Source organism: Aotus nancymaae, unplaced genomic scaffold (assembly GCF_030222135.1).
Source record: "Aotus nancymaae isolate 86718 unplaced genomic scaffold, 86718_ANA_hifiasm-v0.15.2.pri h1tg000030l, whole genome shotgun sequence".
NCBI classification, from domain to species: Eukaryota; Metazoa; Chordata; class Mammalia; order Primates; family Aotidae; genus Aotus; species Aotus nancymaae.
In genome coordinates this window covers 22,726,905-22,740,531 of record NW_026988443.1, presented here as the reverse complement: position 1 = coordinate 22,740,531, position 13,627 = coordinate 22,726,905, and the positions used below count along the sequence as shown (strand labels likewise).

At 49.2% G+C, this 13,627-nt stretch overlaps 3 protein-coding genes and 1 non-coding gene across 18 annotated transcripts in view; 3 read left to right on the top strand and 1 right to left on the bottom strand.

Moving 5' to 3' along the window:
• The window catches only part of DUS2 (dihydrouridine synthase 2), a 55,976-nt gene extending 53,758 nt beyond the window's left edge, over positions 1–2,218 (bottom strand). For 4 of the 15 annotated variants that reach the window (XM_064383208.1, XM_064383201.1, XM_064383200.1 and 1 more), the window contains exon 1: positions 1,038–2,203. Coding sequence is in view for 1 of the 15 variants with exons in the window: in XM_012437349.2 (XP_012292772.1) it covers positions 1,996–2,023 (28 nt within the window). In the remaining 14 variants the exon portion in view is untranslated. The other 11 variants (XM_064383207.1, XM_012437354.3, XM_064383209.1 and 8 more) reach the window with 9 other exon arrangements.
• Positions 2,219–2,270: 52 nt separating this feature from the next.
• DDX28 (DEAD-box helicase 28) lies at positions 2,271–4,162 on the top strand. The gene has a single exon (XM_012437348.2). The coding sequence runs from the start codon at positions 2,301–2,303 to the stop codon at positions 3,939–3,941; it is 1,641 nt and encodes a 546-aa protein (XP_012292771.2). The 5' UTR covers positions 2,271–2,300; the 3' UTR covers positions 3,942–4,162.
• Positions 4,163–8,283: 4,121 nt separating this feature from the next.
• Positions 8,284–8,388, top strand: LOC135277362 (U6 spliceosomal RNA). Its single transcript, XR_010344975.1, has one exon. It is a non-coding gene; the product is annotated as a U6 spliceosomal RNA (small nuclear RNA).
• A 1,981-nt stretch (positions 8,389–10,369) lies between these two features.
• Positions 10,370–12,985, top strand: LOC135277207 (DPEP2 neighbor protein-like). The gene is made up of 2 exons (XM_064382950.1): positions 10,370–10,436; positions 12,085–12,985. Exons 1-2 carry the CDS (start codon positions 10,370–10,372, stop codon positions 12,387–12,389), a joined length of 372 nt encoding a protein of 123 aa, XP_064239020.1. The 3' UTR covers positions 12,390–12,985.
• The last annotated feature ends 642 nt before the right edge of the window (positions 12,986–13,627 follow it).

The following is a 13,627-nucleotide window of genomic DNA, read 5'->3' as shown; positions in this document are numbered from 1 at the left end:
CTGTAACCTCTGCCTCTCGGTTTCAAGATTCTCCTGCCTCAGCCTTCCTAGTAGCTGGGATTACAGGCATGAACCTAGCCCCAAGGAACTATTTAGATAAGGAGGAGCCCTGAGTTTGTGGAAAGCATCATAAAAGTAACATGGAATTGGGCCAGGCAAGGCAGCTCATGCTTGTAATCCCAGCACTTTGGGAGGCCAAGGCGTGTGGATCATGAGGTCAGGAGTTCCAGACCAGCCTGAGCAACATGGTGAAACCCCATCTCTACTAAGAATACAAAAATTAGCCGGGCATGGTAGCGTATGCCTGTAATCCCAGCTACTCAGATGGCTGAGGCAGGAGAATCCCTTGAACTCTGAAGGCAGAGGCTGCAGTGAGCCAAGATTGCACCACTGTATTCCAGCCTGGCTGACAGAGTGAGACTGTTTCCAAAAAAGAAAAAAGAAAAAGAATTCTTGGCTGGACGCAGTGGCTCAAGCCTGTAATCCCAGCACTCTGGGAGGCCGAGGTGGCTGGAACACGAGGTCAGGAGTTGGAGACCAGCCTGACCAACATGGTGAAACCCCATCTCTACTAAAAATACAAAAATTAGCTGGGCGTGGTGGCACATGCCTGTAATCCCAGCTACTCAGGAGGCTGAGGCAGGAGAATTGCCTGAACCTGGGAGACGGAGGTTTCAGTGAGCCGAGATCGTGCCATTGTACTCCAGCCTGGGCAACAGAGTGAGACGGGGGGAAAAAAAAAAACCACTACCTTATCCAATGACTATTCATTCACCCATCACTACTCCAAACGTCCTCTTAGTACTTACAGATGTTTTCTTGTGGGGAAAAGGCCTCTCTCTTCCTCTAGTTTATCTGGTAACTCTTCAGAAAGTCTAATTAGGTAGCACAAGGGTACAGTCTATTTAAAACTGTGACAGTTTTCCCTCATACTATTCCAAAATAACAAAGTTTTTATCTTGTCAATATTTGGAGACATTAAAACGTTTTCTCCAGATGTTATGAACCTCCCAGAGTGTTAATCCATAAATATTTACCTTATCTCTCAACCCAGGCACTGCAGACTACAGAAAAGATCTGACACCCATTTTCCAGATCTGTTCAAGAAGTATCCGTTGTGCACGGTGACTCATGCCTGTAATCCCATCACTTTGGGAGGCGGAGGTGGGTAGATCGCTTGAGGCCAGGAGTTTGAGACCAGTCAGGCCAACATGGTGAAACCCTGTCTTTACTAAAAATACAAAAACTTAGCTGGGTGTGGTGGTGCGCACCTTTAGTCCCAGCTACTCAGGAGGCAGCGGCAGGAGAATTGCTTGAACCTGGGAGGCGGAGGTTGCAATGAGCTGAGATCACGCCACTGCACTCCAGCCTAGGTGACAGAGTGAGACTGTGTCTCAAAAAAAAAAAAAAAAAAAAGTGTGACTCGTGTAAGTTCTTGTTTTTACAACCTAAATATCTGAATTCAGGTAAAATATTCCGCCTGACCAGGGTTACATGATAAACCACGTGCCTGATCACTTCGTAGGGTCGCAGCACCCTCCTTACTACTATTAAAGCAATTTAGGTTTCTGACGGGGAAGCCAGAGGAGCTGAGCGGGATGCAAGAGGGGTGGGTTCAAGATGAGAAGTTGGGAGGGGTGACGAGGGAGTAGAGAGTGAACCTTGGCTGAAAAGGAAGGAAAGTAAGTGTCAAGAGATGACCCAGCTTGAAATAAAGCCTGAAGGCCTTACCTCCCACTTGAGAGAGAAGCAGCTGAAAGCCATCAGTTTGCACTCTGGGCTCTCAGTAGGAGGGGGTGAGGGGTTGAGCCCGGATCTGTGACTTCAGACCCCCGTCTCTGCCCCTAGGCCTGACCATTCATTCAGATTCTCAGTAAACACGGATTACCAGACCATGCGCAGGGAACACATCTGGGAAAACAGCTGCAACCTAAGGGTTGCAAGATATATCGGGGCAATGAGGAACAACTAAAGAGAATCCCAGGAACCAGGTACCCAATCGCCAGAAGCCCTCCGCCCTCATGGTCCATTGGGCCAAGGTCCCACAGCCGCCTCGTAACGCCAGCCTCCAGTCCTGCCTCCACGACGCGCCCTTCCCCAAGGCTGGCAGAGTCTGGATGTCGCCATCCCCGATTCGGAGCTACAGACCTCGCAGCTGAACTCTTTTAAGAGAACCTCCCTCTCTTCCTCACAGGGCTCCAGCTATGCAAACCGTACTGAGCCTCGCCAGCCACCGTATGCGAGGCCGGCCGCACGTCCGTGACGTCATTGATGTGCGCGTCTCCCGCACCAAGGGAAACATGGCTATAGCGTGGCCGGTGCGGCTGTTTTCACTAGTGGCTCGGTTGCTCCTAGCTCCCCGACGGGGCCTGACGGTCCGCAGTCCAGACGAACCTCTGCCGGTAGTGCGCATCCCAGTGACTCTACAGCGGAAGTTGGAACAGCGGCAGAGCAGACGGCGGAGCCTCCCTGGGCCGGTGCCGGTGCGACCTGGACCGCTGCTGGTCTCGGCGCGGCGGCCAGAGTTAAACCAGCCAGCTCGCCTCACTCTGGGCCGTTGGGAGATCGCGCCGCTAGCCTCTCGAGGCTGGAAAAGTCGACGCGCGCGTCGGGACCACTTCTCCATCGAGCGCGCGCAACAGGAGGCGCCGGTGGTGCAGAAGCCCTCGTCCGAGGACAGTTTTGCTGACCTTGGCCTGGAGCCCCGTGTGCTGCACGCACTACAGGAGGCTGCGCCTGAAGTCCTTCAGCCCACAACCGTGCAGTCTAACACCATCCCCCCACTACTTCGCGGCCGCCACATCCTTTGCGCCGCAGAAACCGGCAGTGGCAAGACTCTCAGCTACCTCCTGCCGCTACTTCAACGGCTCATGAGCCGGCCAAGCCTGGACTCCCTTCATATCCCCATGCCCCGAGGTCTGGTCCTTGTGCCTTCCCGAGAATTGGCCCAACAGGTGCGGGCCGTGGCCCAACCCTTGGGGCGCTCCTTGGGCCTGCTGGTGCAGGACCTGGAGGGAGGCCGTGGCATGCGTAGGATCAGGTTGCAACTGTCCAAACAACCTTCAGCCGATGTGCTAGTGGCCACTCCAGGAGCACTGTGGAAAGCCCTGAGAAGTCGACTTATCAGCCTGGAGCAACTCTCCTTCTTGGTGTTGGATGAGGCAGACACACTGCTGGATGAAAGCTTCCTGGAACTTGTGTACTACATCTTGGAGAATAGCAACATCGCAGAAGGCCCAGCTGACTTGGAAGACCCCTTCAATCCCAAAGCTCAGTTAGTGCTGGTAGGAGCCACATTTCCCGAAGGTGTAGGCCACTTGCTGAATAAAGTCGCCAGTGCAGATTCTGTCACCACCATCACCAGCTCCAAGCTCCACTGTATCATGCCTCATGTGAAACAGACATTTCTGAGACTGAAGGGAGCAGATAAGGTGACCGAGCTGGTGCACATCCTGAAGCATCGTGACAGAGCAGAAAAGACTGGCCCCTCAGGAACTGTTCTGGTGTTCTGTAATAGCTCCAGCACTGTGAACTGGCTGGGATATATTCTGGATGACCACAAAATCCAACACCTAAGGTTGCAGGGGCAAATGCCAGCCTTGATGAGGGCAGGTATCTTCCAGTCCTTCCAGAAGGGCTCCCAAGACATACTTCTCTGCACAGACATAGCCTCTCGAGGCCTGGACAGCACTGGTGTGGAGCTGGTTATCAATTATGATTTCCCCCCCACGCTGCAAGATTACATCCATAGAGCAGGGAGAGTGGGCCGTGTGGGGAGTGAGGTTCCAGGCACCGTCATCAGTTTTGTGACCCATCCCTGGGATGTGAGCCTGGTTCAGAAGATTGAACTGGCGGCTCGCCGAAGGAGAAGTCTTCCAGGACTGCCATCCTCAGTGAAAGAGCCTTTGCCACAGCAACCCGATTTTGACAAATCTGAGTAAAATGTGATGCTTGAACAGGGATCTTTCCCAGTGTCTTGGGTGGGTGAGCACACCTGTCAGTGGGAGGCTCTGGGCTGCCCTTTCAGCCCCTTGAGGGCCGGATGAGCTGCTGTATGACTTAGAAAGGTAAGCTGCTGGCCAGCATTGGAGAAGAAGCTGCTGAGCATGGCTCTCTGTAGTCTTTCACAAGACGTGAAAAATAAAAGTGGATTTTGACTTTGTGTGATGTCATGATTTCTAACAATAAATGATGTTTTTACGTGCTTCCCCTAAGAATAATTAGTACTGGCTGGGTGAGGTGGCTCATACTTGTCATCCTAGCACCTTGGGAGGCTAAGGCGGCTGGGTCACAAGGTCAGGAGTTCAACATCAGTCTGAGATGGTGAAACCTCGTCTCTACTAAAAATATAAAAATTAGCCAGGCGTCAGCCAGGTGTGGTGGCTCATGCCTGTAATCCAAGCACTTTGGAGGCCAAGGCGGGCAGATCACCTGAGGTCAGGAGTTCAAGACCAGCTTAACCAACATGGTGAAACCCCGTCTTTTAAAAAAAAAAAAAAAATTAGCCAGGCATGGTAGCACACACCTGTTATCCCAGCTACTCAGGAGGCTGAGATGGGAATCACTTGAAGCCAGGAGGCAAAGGTTGCAGTGAGCTGAGATCGTGCCACTGCACTCCAGCCTGGGGAACAGAACCAGATTCCCATCTCAAAAAAAAAAAAAAAAGGCTCAGCACAGTGGCTCACACCTGTAATCCCAGCACTTTGGGAGGCCAAGGCGGGCAGATCATGAGGTCAGGAGATCGAGACCATCCTGGCCAACATGGTGAAACCCCTAAAATACAAAAAAATTAGCCGGGCGTGGTGATGGACACCTGTAGTCCTAGCTACTCGGGAGGCTGACGCAGGGGAATCACTTTAACCTAGGAGGCAGAGGTTGCAGTGAACAGAGATTGTGCCACTGCACTCCAGCTTGGTGGCAAAGCAAGACTCTGTCTCAAAAAAAAAAGTGCAGAATCCAGGCCAAGTGCATGGCTCTTGCCTATAATCCCAGCACTTTGGGAGGCCGAGGCAAGCAGGTCACCTGAGGTGAATTCAAGACTAACCTGGACAACATGGGGACATCCTGTTTCTACTAAAAATACAAAAATTAACAGGGTGTTGTGGTGCACGCCTGTAGTCCCAACTACTCGGGAGGTTAAAGCAGGAGAATCACTTGGACCTGGGAGGTGGAGGTTGCAGTGAGCCAAGATCATACCACTGCACTCCAGTCTGGGCAACAGAGCGAGACTCTGTCTCAAAAAAAAAAAAAAAGAGCCGAGCACAGTGGCTCATGCCTGTAAACCCAGCACTTTGGGAGGCTGAGGCAGGCGGATCACCTGAGGTCAGGAGTTTGAGACCAGCCTAGCCAATATGGTGAAATCCCATCTCTACTAAAAATACGAAAAAATTAACTGGGTGTGGTGGTGCACGCCTGTAATCGAAACTACTTGGGAAGCTGAGGAACAAGAATGGCTTGAACCCAGGAGGCGGAGGTTTCAGTGAGCAGAGATTGTGCCTCTTCACTCCAGCCTGGGTGACAGAGCCAATACCCTCTCTCAAAAAAAAAAAAACAAAAAAACAGAATCCTGAGCCCCACTCCAGATGGGATTAAGCTCTCTAAAGTTTGACCTGAGAATATTGCCTTTGTAAACTTCCCAAGGTGATACTTGGGCCCTCCTAAATCGATAAACCATTTGTCTATTCTGTACTGCCTTTCCCAGAGTCCCAGCAAAGTCCTGTAAGGCTTAGTACCCTCACAAACCAGAGCAATGCTTCCGGACAACTACTCTCTCCAGAGTCTTGGAGAATCTGAGTGATCTCATGCTAGCCTTCCAGCCAGAACAAACTTCCCAGGAACTGTCCCTGTGATATTTTACCTCCTACCACTCCCTGCAGGCAGTCTGCTGTAATTAGGCCTGACTTCTGTCCTAACATGCACCACACTAAAGTAACTTATGAGAGAAGGTACCATGATCCTCAACCAGGGTGACCCAGTCTCCAGAGATCACGCTGTCTCTACCTCCTGAGCACATGCCCTCTGCAATAACCCCACTAAATAAATGTCCCATGTTTGCTTTTTCAAGGCCAGTAATAGGGAGACCTCTCCTAAAGGTCATCTCTCTTTGGTAGGAAGTTCTTGGCCACACTGAGCCAAAGGCTGGTCCTAGTGTGGTCCTGATCTGGCTAAGGACAGAGTTGCCTATTTCCTTTGAGTAGGACCAAATTGCCCTTTTTTAATATAAAAAATATAGACACAAAGTCTAGCTATGTTGCCCAGGCTAGTCTCAAACTCCTGGGCTCAAGAGATACTCTTGCCTCCACCTCCCAAAGTACTAGGATTACAGGCATGAGCCGCCACGCCTGGCCCAAATGACCTTTTGATACCTCTTCACAATGTTGACCTGGACTGCTGCTGGAAGCCAAATCTTATCATCTTTTCATAGTGATGAGATTGTCATTGTTTGCCTATTTAAAAAGAGGCGAGAGTAATGAAAAGGTTATGATTTTTTTTTTTTGAGACAGTCTTACTCTGTCACTCAGGCTGGAGTGCAGTGGCACAATCAGCTCACTGCAACCTCTGCCTCCCAGGTTCAAGCGATTCTCATGCCTCAGTCTCCTAAGTAACTAGGATTACAGGTACGCCACCATGCCCAGCTAGTTTTTATATTTTTAGTATAGATGGGGTTTTGCCATGTTGGCCTGGCCGATCATGAACTCCTGGCCTCAAGTGATTCACTCACCTGAGCCTCCCAAAGTGCTGGGATTACAGGCATGAGCCAAGGTGCCTGGCCAATCATTTGGTATCGTTATCTTGTCATGAATTTGTTTGAATTTCTTTTTCTTTCTTTCTTTCTTTTTTTTTTTTTGAGAAGGGGTCTCACTTTGTTGCCCAGGCTGGAGTGCAGTGGTGCAATCTCGGCTCACTGCAACCTCCGCCTTCCAGGTTCAAGCGATTTGACCTCATGGTCCACCCGCCTCGACCTCCCAAAGTGCTGGGATTACAGGGATGAGCCACCATGCCCAGCTGAATTTGTTTGAATTTCATGTTAAAATAGGTTCATCTGTAGACATGGTATCTCATACCTATAATCCCAGCACTTTGGGATGCCAAGGCAGGAGGATCACTTGAGGCCAGAAGTTCCAGGTTACAGTGAGCTATGATGGTGCCACTGTACTCCAGCCTGAATGACAAAGTAAGACCCTGTCTCTGAAAAAAGAAAAAAATTTAAAAAATAGAACCATTATTCATACTTCATACAGTCATTTGGGAGCCTCATTTTGCCTTGGAGCACGTTTAACATCCCTCCCAGTGTACATCATGTTTCAATGTAATGAGCTTGTCCTCACATTCTTAACAGCTATAAATCTGGAGCCCCAAATGAAGCCCTGCTGATCAGAATGCCTCTCTGCTATCTGTGTGACCTTGGACAGACTCCTAACCTCTTGGGGTTTTTGAGTCTTAGGTTGTAAAAATATGAGGGTGCTATGAATTTACATTTGGGGCAGAACAAGGTCAAGAAGAGCCTGTATGCTGTTATTCTTCTTAATTGGAATGTATTCCCTCTCCTATTGAAACCGCCATTGCAAAATTATAACTGAGACAGTGAAAGAGATCTGACCTAACCAACTTGCTTCTAACCTCCAGGATGTCCTTGTTTATTCCTGGCCATAGGCTGAACTAACTTTGGGAGGAACTTAGTTTATAGTTTAAAACAAAGATGATAACAGCCCTTTCCCAAAATAAACCCCTTCTTGCCTGGGGACTAGACTGCCTTTGTAGGACTAACAAAATCAGCCAAAGGATTGGAAATTATGGTTTAGGAGTCATGCAGCTGGAGGATATATGATTTTTTTTTTTTTTTTACAGAATTTCACTTTTGTTGCCCAGGCTGGAGTGTAATAGTGCAACAGCCACTGCACTTGGCAGAGGCTACAAGATTCTGACCATTCCCCAAACTGCTCTTGGGGATAACATCACTATATAAAACCTAAAATTGGCAGGGCACGGTGGCTCACACCTGTAATCCCAGCCCTTTGGGAGGCCGAGGCGGGCCAATCACAAGGTCAGGAGTTCAAGACCTGCCTGACCAACATGGTGGATCCCCATCTCTACTAAAAATAAAAAAATTAGCCCAGCGTGCTGGCATACGCCTGTAATCCCAACTACTCAGGAGGCTGATGTAGGAGAATATTTGAACCTAGGAGGTAGAGGTTGCAGTAAGCCAAGATCACACCACTGCACTCCAGCCTGGGCAACAGAGCAAGACTCCAGCTCAAAAAAAAACCAACAAAACCTAAGATCATGCTCGCTTCAACAGATATACTAAAATTGGAACTATACAGAGAACATTAGCATGGCCCCTTGTGCAGGGATGACACGCAAATCCATGAAGGGTTCCATATTTGTTAATCTTTTAATTTTTTAAAATTATATATATAGTCCAGGTGCGGTGGCTCACGCCTGTAATCCCAGCACTTTGGGAGGCTGAGGCAGGTGGATCACTTGAGGTCAGGAGTTCAAGACCAGACTGACTGAAACCCCATCTCTGCTAAAAATACAAAAATTAGCGAGGCATGGTGGAGGGCACCTGTAATCCCAGCTACTCAGGAGGCTGAGGCAGGAGAATCACTTGAATCTGGGAGGCGGAGGTTACAGTGAGCCCACATCATGCCACTAAACTCCAGCCTGGGCGAAAAAGTTAGACTTCATCTCAAAAAAAAAATTTTTTATATATATATGAGTGTGTGTGTGTTTTATATATATGTTATATTTAATACATATATGACATAATATCAGTGCTTAAGATATTTTGCAGACCCTGCACTTGATTGGCTGGGCGCAGTGGCTCACACCTATAATCCCAGCACTTTGGGATTAGGCCAAGGCCAGCAGATCACTTGAGTGTGGGAGTTTGAGACCAGCCTGGCCAACATGGCAAAACCCCATCTCTACTACAAGTACAAAAATTAGCTGGGCGTGGTGGCGGGTGCCTGTAGTCCCAGCTTCTCCCTTGAGGGGGAGGTTGCAGTGAGTCAAGATCATTGCACCACTGCACTCCAGCTTGGACAACAGAGTGAGACTCTGTCTCAAAAAATATAAATAAATAAAATAACAAAGACCCTGCACTTAATGGATCAGCTGACACCACCCAAGGAACTGACTAAAGGTAAGAGGATATCTTTGACTACCTATGATTTATTTTCTTTTTTTTTCTTTGAGGTGAAGTGTCACTCTGTCGCCTAGGCTGGAGTGCAGTGACACAATCTTGGCTCACTGCAACCTCTGCCTCCTGGGTTTCAGTGATTCTTGTGCTTCAGCCTCCCAAGTAGCTGTGATTACAGACATGCGCCACCACGCCCGGCTAATTTTTGTTTTTTTTTAGTAGAGACGGGGTTTCGACATGTTGGCCAGGCTGGTCTTGAACACTTAACCTCAAGTGATCTGCTGCCTTGGCCTCCCAAAGTGCTGGGATTACAAGTGTGAGCTGCCACGCCCAAGCCAACTCCTGATGATTTCATCTCTGACCCAACCAATCAGCTTTGCGGACTCACTGCCCACTACCCACCAAATTTTTTAAAACTCTGATCCCTGAATGCTCCCTGATTTGAATAATAATACGACTCCAGTCTCTTGCACAGCTAGCTCTGTATGAATTACTTTTTTTTTTCTTTTTTCAAAAACATTTTTATTTTTTTTTTTAAGAGATGGGGTTTCACCACGTTGGTCAGGCTGGTCTTGAACTCCTAACCTTGTGATCCGCCCGCCTCGGCCTTCCAAAGTGCTGGGATTATAGGCATGAGCCACCATGCCCGGCCCTGTGAATTACTCTTTATTGCAATTTCCCTGTCTTGATAAATCAGCTTTGTTTAGGCCGTGGGTAAGGGGAACCCCTTGGGCAGTACACTTCGCGCATGTCCAGATCTCACTTGTCCTTCAGGTCTTTCCACGATCCCTTTGTCCACCCCAATCTCTGCCTCTCCTTCTGTTGATTCCTTAGACCAGTGTGTGGCTACCTATCTATGTCTTGGATTAACGTTGCCTCTCCAGCTCATCTCAGAATTTAGGTTTCTCTTGCCCTCCTGTGGTCACTGGGGCTTGTGCCAGCCCACAGATGTGCTCCACACAGTGGCTGCTAGGCACGGGTAGGGAGGGCTGAATGAGACAGCCCAGGCAGGATTCCTCTCTAGCTCTGCCCTGCTCTCCTCCACAAAACCCTGAAGGCCTGAAGCCGGCCCCTTAAGTCAGAGATTCTATGTGACCTCACTGGGTAGTGATGACCTCACAGGCTTCCACAGTTTCCATGGCAGTGTGTCTACACAACTATCCTGGGGAAACCTCCCTACCATTTCTGTACGAGATACCAATCTGTTTGGTTGGCTGAGAGAGAATGTCTGACCGGATCCTCTATATTCTCTCTAACATGTCTTCTGTCCCCTGGGAGGGCAGCGCAGCAGGTAGGCCTACAGTGGGCATCTATACAAGAGACGTGGCTGTACCTATGGCTTCACTGGGTGGCACATGTTCCTTTTGGGCTGGCGCACCATACCTCAGAGCTTTCCCAGCCTAAGTAATATTGAGGGTGTGGCCACTCAGGGACCCACAGTGTTCCTGCTCACTGCTGAGGGCAAGTGGAATGTCATCTGAGTAGGTGTTCAGAAAGGCTCTAATTTTTTTTTTTTAATTGAGATGGGGTCTTGCTATATTGCTGGGGCCGGTCTTGAATTTTTTTATTTTATTTTTTTTTTGGAGACAGGGTCTCTCTCATCCAGGTTGGAGTGCACTGGCATAATCACAGTGAAAACCTCAACTTCCTGGGCTCAGGGGATTCTCCCAACTCAGTCTCCCTAGTAGCTGGGACTACAGACATGCGCCACCACACCCAGCTAATTTTTTTCTATTTTTAGTACTGACAGGGTTTTGCCATGTTGCCTAGGCTGGTCTTGAACTCCTGAGCTCAAGCGATCCACCTACCTCAGACTCCCGAAGTACTAGGATTACAGATGTGAGGCATTGTGCCTGGCCCATCAATTTCTATTAGATCTTTTTTATTTTAGTCTCGTTCTGTCACCCAGGTTGGAGTGCAGTGGCGCAATTTTAGATCCTTTTTTTTTTTTTTTTTTTTTCTGAGACAATGTCCCCGCTCTGCCGCCCAGGCTGGAATGCAGTGGTGAGATCTTGGCTCACTGCAACCTCCGCCTCCCAGGTTCAAGTGATTCTCCTGCCTCAGCATCCCAAGCAGCTGGGACTACAGATGTGTGCCACCACGCCTGGCCAATTTTTTGTATTTTTAGTAGAGATGGGGTTTCGTCATGTCAGCCAGGCTGGTACTCCTGGACTCAAGTGATCCACCCTCCTCAGCCTCCCAAAGTACTGAGATTACAGGCGTGAGCCACCATGCCTGGCAAATAGTAGCTCTTTTTTTTTTTTTTTTTTTTTTGAGATAGAGTCTTGCTCTGTCACCGGCCTGGAGTGCAGTGGCATGATCTCAACTCACTGCAACCTCTGTCTCCCAGGTTCAAGCAATTCCCCTGCCTCAGCCTCCTGAATAGCTGGGACTACAGGCACATGCAACCACGCCTGGCTAATTTTTTGTATTTTACTAGAGACTGGGTTTCACCATGTTGGCCAGGATGGTCTTGATCTCCTGACCTCATGATCTGCCCGCCTCGGCCCCCCAAACTGCTGGGATTACAGGCATGAGCCATCGCACCTGGCCTATAGTAGATCATTTTTTACAAAACTTGAAAATAATTTCCATTAAAATCTCAGAAGTGACAGCCCTTAAGAAATGTATTTTTTGGTCATGGAAGGGAGAGAAGGCGGCGGGGGGCGGGGGATCCAATTGCAGTTACTGGGAGGTGCTACTGTTCTCTCTGCGAATGAGGAGGATCTCAGATCTCCTGCTGCTGCCACAGGCTCCACAGAACTGCTTTTGCAGCCAGCATCCCATCTTAGGGGACACATAGAGGTGATTGATAGGCCAAGGCTGTGTCTGGGATGCCAAGAAGACGAAAGGGCTTCTTAGGAAGAGACATGAGAGAAGGGAGGCCATGGCAGCACAGTATAGAAGGTAAAAGTGACTAATTCTGCTTTTCTTTCCAGCTGCAGTGCCTGCCACTTCTCCTCCCACACCTGGACACTACCATGTCCTCTACCGAGGGTGTGGAGAAACTCAGGTAGGCTGGCATGGGGAGACATACTGCCTGGTTGGCAGCTGCTGGAGCTATGGGGATGCTCCTTTGGCCACCCCAGCAAAGGCTGAAGCAGAGAAGCCAGCCCCTAGGCGGGCTCCCAAGAGACGTCGAGCTACGACAGAGTCAGATAAAGACCTGGGTTGCTCTAGCCCCAAAATTCGGCGCTTGCAGCCTAGTGGCAGGAGGCTGACCTCACAGAAGCTCGCTGGCTAAGCCATTTGGGAGAAAGGACAAATACCTCTTCTGCAGTGACCTCCCCTGCCCACCACTGCAGATAGAACCTGAGTCATTTTTCTACCTAAGTCTTCCTCATCCAGAAGCCCCCTTCCATACTAACTAGCCATGAGCAAGAAGCCTCAGAAACTGTGGTTTGCAACGAGAGGCTGCTTTGAACATCCCAAGGCTGAACTGGCCTGAAAGAAAACCTGATGTTCCTCTACTCAATTCTCCAGAGTCCCTTTTTGGGCAGAAGAAAGTAATGTCTGCACTCTGCTAGCCGAGGAATCAAGTGCAGAGAGTGGGTGCAGCATAGCCTAGCAGGGGCCTGCTCTACCACATAGGCTTTTGCTTTGAGTCACTGCCAGCAACCACCAGCACAAACCAGGAAGGCCAGGACTCACTGAAACTGGAAGAAGCACCCCATGGCTACTCACAGAGGAGAAAGCCTCCTGCCTGGTATCTCGGGAAGCAGAATAAAGAGACCTAGGGAGACCTGCCACCTACAGCAAGAACAATCTGGAGAAAGTTGAGCAACATCCCCCGGAAGCTCACATGTTCCTTTATTTCCTGCCCTTTATGGCCCCAGTGATGTCCCTATTGCTCAATTAAAAAAAAAAAATGATTAAAAAAATGGTTTTTCCATAACAGTGTTTGACTTGATCTTTCTAAATTCTTTATTTATTTTTAAGATGGAGTCTCAACTGGGCATGGTGGCTCACTTCTGTAATCCCTGCACTTTGGGAGGCTGAGGTGGGTGGGTCACCTAAGGTCAAGAGTTCAAGACCAGCCTGGCCAACACAGTGAAACCCTATGTTTACTAAAAATACAAAAAATTACTTGGACATGGTGGTGGGTGCTTGTAATCTCAGCTACTCAGAAGCCTGAGGCAGGAGAATCGCTTGAACCCAGGAAGCAGAGGTTGCAGTGAGCCAAGATCGCACCACTGTACTCTAGCCTGGGCAAAAAGAGTGCAACTCTGTCTAAAAAAAAAAAAAAAGCCATGGCTGGGTGCAGTGACTTCCCAGCACTTTGGGAGGCTAAGGTGGGTGGATCACCTGAGGTCAGGAGTTCGACACCAGCCTGACCAATATGGTGAAACACCATCTCTAAGACAAAAAAAAAAAAGCCGGGCTCGAAGTGGCTCACACCTAGCACTTTGGGAGGCTGAGGCAGGTGGATTGCCTGAGCTCAGGAATTCGAGACCAGCCTGGGCAACACGGTGAAACTCCATC

Coding starts and splice junctions, on each gene's coding strand:
- LOC135277207 (XM_064382950.1), top strand. CDS start 10,370: ATGTCTGACCGGATCCTCTATATTCTCTCTAACATGTCTTCTGTCCCC. Junction 10,437..12,084: donor CTGGGAGGGCAGCGCAGCAG/GTAGGCCTACAG, acceptor TTTTCTTTCCAG/CTGCAGTGCCTGCCACTTCT.
- DDX28 (XM_012437348.2), top strand. CDS start 2,301: ATGGCTATAGCGTGGCCGGTGCGGCTGTTTTCACTAGTGGCTCGGTTG.